This window comes from Sparus aurata, chromosome 1, assembly GCF_900880675.1.
Source record: "Sparus aurata chromosome 1, fSpaAur1.1, whole genome shotgun sequence".
Lineage (NCBI taxonomy): Eukaryota > Metazoa > Chordata > Actinopteri > Spariformes > Sparidae > Sparus > Sparus aurata.
Genome location: NC_044187.1, coordinates 25,692,838 through 25,698,837, shown reverse-complemented (window position 1 = coordinate 25,698,837; position 6,000 = coordinate 25,692,838). Strand labels below are relative to the sequence as shown.

At 38.2% G+C, this 6,000-nt stretch overlaps 1 protein-coding gene across 1 annotated transcript in view; it reads left to right on the top strand.

Annotated features, from left to right (window-relative positions):
* Positions 1–324: 324 nt before the first annotated feature.
* The window catches only part of tusc3 (tumor suppressor candidate 3), an 86,087-nt gene continuing 80,411 nt past the window's right edge, over positions 325–6,000 (top strand). The window contains exon 1 of the mRNA XM_030428401.1: positions 325–480. Within this exon, the coding sequence (XP_030284261.1) occupies positions 376–480 (105 nt within the window). The 5' untranslated portion in view covers positions 325–375. The remainder of the gene's footprint in view (positions 481–6,000) is intronic.

Here is a 6,000-nt window from a genome sequence, read left to right as displayed (position 1 = left end):
ATCATACGTTTACATAAATCAAAGTGACATCTAGGGCACTATGGCCTACTAATTGAGGGACATCAAATGTGCTTCCAATAGGGACCCTTAAAGAAACATAAACAAACTATAATAGTATCTGCAGTGTATTAAAATTAAATAGCCTATTAATTATAATTCTAATTGCTTCAACCTCTCCAATAGTTGCCTACTCCCTAGCTGAAATGACATGTCTGACCTCTAGATATTAATATAAAATCAGTAAAGCTAGTTTAATCTAAAAAAAAACTACAAAACCCAGAGTCTACCGCTTTACAGGTACTTCCCGTTGATTGGTCGACGCAGAGTCCAATCACTTGTCGGAGACGTGTCTCGCTGTCAGAGCATCCTTCCGTCATGGCGTCTGTTTGGGTGAAATCCATCGCTAACCTGCCGGTCCTATCTGTTTTCCTACTGCTGGTGCTATGTCTGCCACCCGGAGGAGGACAAAAGAAGAAGGAGGTAACGCGTAGACCGCGTAAATGTATTTTTCAGCGAATATTGTTGTGTTTATCAATGGAAATTACGTGCAAACTGAGTCTGCCGGTGCGCGTTAAGCTAGGGACGTTCAGTTACGAAGGACAGGAAGTGTTTAAAAGAAAAGGAACAATAAACGCTTTTCGTATGATGTAAATGGAAGGGACACTACTTACGAGTTGTCTCTACGTTTTGTCGTTGATTCTCTCCCTTGTGATTGAGCTTTGCCATCATGCTGGATAATAAGACAAGCGTACAAGCTTGAGGCATAGGAAGCTAATGTAGCTAAGCTAATATGTATTGTACAGCATCCCGTGGAAGGTCGATTTGGTCGGGAAGCACTACTGAAATATCTTAAGTGTTTCTATTGTTTCACCTGTAATACTTTAATTTGATTGAATGCATTGCTGCATTGTCGACGGTGTGGTTTTTATTTTGAAAATCGTAAGTGCAGGACGTGCTATCTCTCACTTCTTGGTAGCTTAACCGTGACGTCTGATGCTGGCGAAAATGTCAAAGTAACCACAATAGATGACTGCAGGCTAGCTGCATTAAGTTGTTAAAATGCAACAGAACGGTCTTTTCAACTGCTGCTGGTTTAGTGCACAAGACTTTCATGTGGTTCTTCTACTGAAGTGAAGGCAGGTCTGTTTAACCTGAAACGGAAGTGAGCAGGAAGCTCTTGTGGATTCCTAGCTCGAACTGTCAGTTAACGCTGGAGTGGTCTGTTCACCTTTGTGTTGAATCGACTGACATAGCTTAAGAATATTCTGTTGGTAACATTAGATATATTGTACTTTAATAATAGTAATCGGGCTGTATGTACTGTATTGGCAATAGGATTGCTTTTTGTCGTTATACCGACATCATATTGAATAGTGTTTGGTGGGAGCTCCAAAAGAGAATGAAAGCGATAACCCGCCTCAAAGTGCAATCTGCTTCATGTAATCACTCAACAGGGTTAACCGTGATTATCACTCTGATTTGTTTATCTGTTTATGCTGAATGTTTAAAGCCACTATATACTTTATTGTAAAGTGGTACTTTATCATTTATGTGTATTTATTCCTGCCTTTTGTTATTTATATTGATTTCTTATTTAGTATGACTTCTTACCAAGAATTATGAGAAACACTATACTTTTCATTTGGGGGTGAAAGTCAAAGTTTGACCATGGGTGTAGGAGTTTAACTCTAACTCTAGATCCACAAGATATTAGCTTTTATCTCACATAGGGCTGGGTACCGAACATAGGTTCTTTTATGGCACCGACCGAAATGCTTCGGTAGTACCAAGTATCAAAATATGCCTCGTCTTTCGGTGCCAAGTTTCGGTCCCCAGAGGTTAATCAGGTGATCAAGATCTGATAATGCTGCCGGTGATTGGCTGTGACGTTACACGTGATTGCGGCATGCAAGAAAAATACACATGTGGTTACCAGAGACGTTTTGTGGTTACGCCCACAGACGTGGTTCTTGTGTGTGTCATTGGACTGGTTAAAAAATCACTGAGGTCAAAAGCGTGGCTCCATTTTAGCAAGATTGATGCCAATCGTGCGTGATGCAATATATGCAAAAAAGTCATTGTTGATAAAGCCAGCAACACAACTAATTTGATGAAGCACCTGACCGTGCACAGAATCATTTTAAGAGCAGAAAGTTGCTCTGTGTTTGACTGCAAGAAAAGCGGACCGGAGCCATCCTCCTCTTAGCATTCAAGTCCGCCTATGGACGTTACAGAGCCCGAGCAACCTGATTCAAAATCTCCAGCATCGGACTCCAGTGTGTAACGCTAACTTAAGATATTAGTGTGTAGCTTTATTTCATGGCTATGTAGCTAGCTAAATCAAAAGCTAACTAGAGATTGACAGTAACAGTAACATCAAGCCTGATGTTTTATCTGTGTGATTCATGTTTTGAGGCATTTACTGGCAACGTACATGAGAATCATGATTTTCATACAGTAAAAACGTAAATTAAAAAGTGTGTGTCTTAACAGAATATGGGGAACCTCTCCCCCATGGCTTGCGACAGCACTGTGAGCAGGGATTCAGATCAAAAACAGCTGTAATGGTGGGGGCATGTTGTTACATTAATGGTGAAACAGTTATATGTGTCAGGAAGTCCAATTGGAGTAAAAGAGTATTGAATTTAATAATGCGTTTACATACGTAATACTTCACATTTTTTGTCCAAGACAAAACTTTGCTTGGCTACATTTGGCTTCAATTTATGCTGGACAACCCTACATTGTTTTGAACCCATGCACTCAGGGCTTGAGTCTGTCTGAAAATGGCCTTGGCTGAAGTTGCCATTGGATCAGATGGCAATAGAGGAACACCTGGTTTTGGAGTAGTAAAGTCTAACTTACTATACTAGCATTCATAGAGCTGAGAGCGTCAGACCCCCCAGAGAAGAATGAAGAAACAATGTGTACATCTATTCTTCTCTTTCATCATCTTTCTCCATACGCGTTTGGAGGGTTGCAACTAATAATTATTTAAATAATTTAAATTCAAAATTACCCAGAGACCAAAGTGACGACTTCAAATTGTTTCTTTTGTCCGACCAACAGTCTAAAACACGAAACTCATTTACTGTCATAACTGCCAAAAAAAAGCAGCAAATCCTGACATTTAAAGGTCCACTATGTAATTTGGGGGAATACAATTTAATCAGAAGAGAAAGATTTTCATTGACTAATGCCTTGACAAAATAAACAAACATACGGTCTTTGTTTGCATGACTGAATAAACTAAATAAGCAAACTGACCTAAAGGGCAAATTTCATGCATTTTTATTTTGTTTATATTTTACAGACCCTGCCAACTTTTTAGCTTCAAACAGTGTTCTGGGGACCTTATTTACAGCTTGTTTTTTCACTTACGGAAACCATAAGAGTTTTCCTCATTGATATTGTAAATATTAAAATTCTGACTTTGAATGTCTTCTCCAAAACTACATAGTTCCCCTTTTAGAAAATGCAACTGGTACATTTTTTAGATTTTTGCATGTAAAATGGCTCAAACAATTAATCAGTTATCAAAAGCTAGATGACAGAAAAAATTGTCTTAAAGACAAATTGATTAATTGACTAAATAGTTACAGCTCAAACCATTTGTAAGTTTTGTAGGCTCCCATACTGCTTTCCATTGGTTTATCTAAAGAAACAACCCGATAGCTGTCAACATGAGATTCAAGTCTGTGACTGATATCAATCATCAATGTTTACTTTTATGAATATCAAGTCACTGCCTTTGTGACTCTACTCCCGCACCACCTCATCTGCACATTTCCTCTCAGCTGACTTAGCATATTTAGCATATGAATGGAAAACTGAGTGGACAAATTGCAGAATGCATGGACAAATACATGACAGGTGAACAAATATTTGAACAAATGAAAATATATATATATATATATATATATATATATATATATATGTATATATGTATATATATATATATATATATATATATATGTATATATGTATATGCCAACAAATTGACATAGAAAGAGCTGACTGAGTGGAAGAATCAACAGATGAATAAATGGACAGATTAGCCCCTGATGAAATAGCATTCGAATGAGGGAGACGGCGTGAATAAATAATTGAGTGTGACGTATTTGCTCTCCAGTTTCTACCACTCATGTTGATGGCTTGCAAGGTGTATGTGTAATAAATGTGTCACAAGCACAGGAGTTTTCGATGTGCAAAAAATAGTGCCTATTTCTCACTGTTTGTAATGTTTACATTTAGGAAAGGTGACTTTCTGAAACAGTAGCATCTTTAGCCACATTTCTTTTCGCAGTGACAGTTTAAGTGATTATTTTGAGTCATGTGGTCAAGTTAAGTGTTTTTTTTTTTTAGTATATTTGGTTATGTCTTGCAGTTTTAAACACAGCATGCTGATGGACGGTGATGCAGGTAGTGGCCATTATAGAGTATCTACAAGGTTAAATCAAGCAGCTTGATTAACTTGGTCTCTTGATCTGTCAGTACTTTTAGTCAATTTTTTTGAGCAAGATCTGTTCGTATTTACATGCTGAAGAATATCTCTGTCTCATTCATTTTTGGTCTATCAAAGCTTTGTGGGAAAAGCTTACAGTTATCTGTATAGTTCTGAGGAATAAATGAAACCAAATTGTAATATTGCTCACAGTTGTGATTAGCAGTTTGAAACTCCAATTTTACAGTTAATGACAAATGCTGTCTTAAACTGCTATTTTTACCTTTTTTACCCAGCAGCAGTCTACTGGCATCAGTGCTTATTTTCAGCGATGCCTTGCTTCACACTCACAAAATTACACTAAAAATCTGCCCATTATAGCCACAGTCTGCTGTTAGACTCTGACTGGCTCAAGGACACCTCTACATTACCTAATTAGTGACAGAAAAGCATTTCTCTATCACGTACCCACCTGAAATGTATCCACCTATCATTAGTTTGCTTCCTCGCATTGACATTGCCGCTATCTTTAACTATCCCTTGAGTTTAGTCCACAAGCATTTAACTTTGGTCCATTCTGTCTGGAAAATCTGAATGTGACTCTGCACCAGGTAGCAGTACCAGAGCTGGCCACACATACACACACATACACACCCAGACATGCAAACTTCCAATGAGCCACAGGAGAGATATTGAGGGGTTATAATGTGAGAAATGTTCTTTCCCAGTCGCCTGCCTGGGGCCATGGCAGAGAAGGTGGAGGAGGCAGAGGCGGAGGAAGATCTTATTTAGCTGGAAATGGACAAAATGGTGAAGCAGCATTGTGTATTCATCTCACCAACCTTTGTTCTCCCTCTCTGCCCTCTTTGCTGTCCTGGCCATCATAAGCTTTAACTCTAAATTGTAGGGCTGGGTAAGGTTAAGAGGAAATTAAAACTGTACTTAAGCATTCAAAAACGTTCATATTTTTTACATCGATATTTAAGTCTTTAGTCAGTATTCAATGCATTATTATTTGTTTGCTTGTCATTGTCTCTTTCCTGTGCTTGATTGTCTACTTACTCATTAGAATCACAGCTATATGACAGACTGTGTCATGATTGTCATGATCATTTCGCTGCACTCGATTTTTTTTTTTGCCAGTCTGCCTTTGCAGTGTGGAGAGAGAGAAAAGGGGAAAGGGCTGCAAAAGAAAACAGATTGATGTCAGGCTTTGGGTTCAACTTGGATATAATGTAGTTGCTGTTGTTTGGCATTTTAGCTAGCAAATAGGATGCCAACTGTGTTTTTATCTCTCTTCCTATTATCTACACTTTTTTGGAACAGAATTTAATACGGACTTCTATCAAGCAAATAGTTAGCCCTTGGTGGCTAATTCAACATTGTCAGCATGTGCTTCACAATAAGGGGTATTGTAGGGGTTACAATTGCTTTTATAAACCCTCTTGGTTGTGTAATGTAAATTGACTCCATAATGTTGATTCACAATTCCTTTGTTTTACAACAAAATCAAATGAGACCATAACACTGCAGGGAATCTTAATGAAACCAGCATA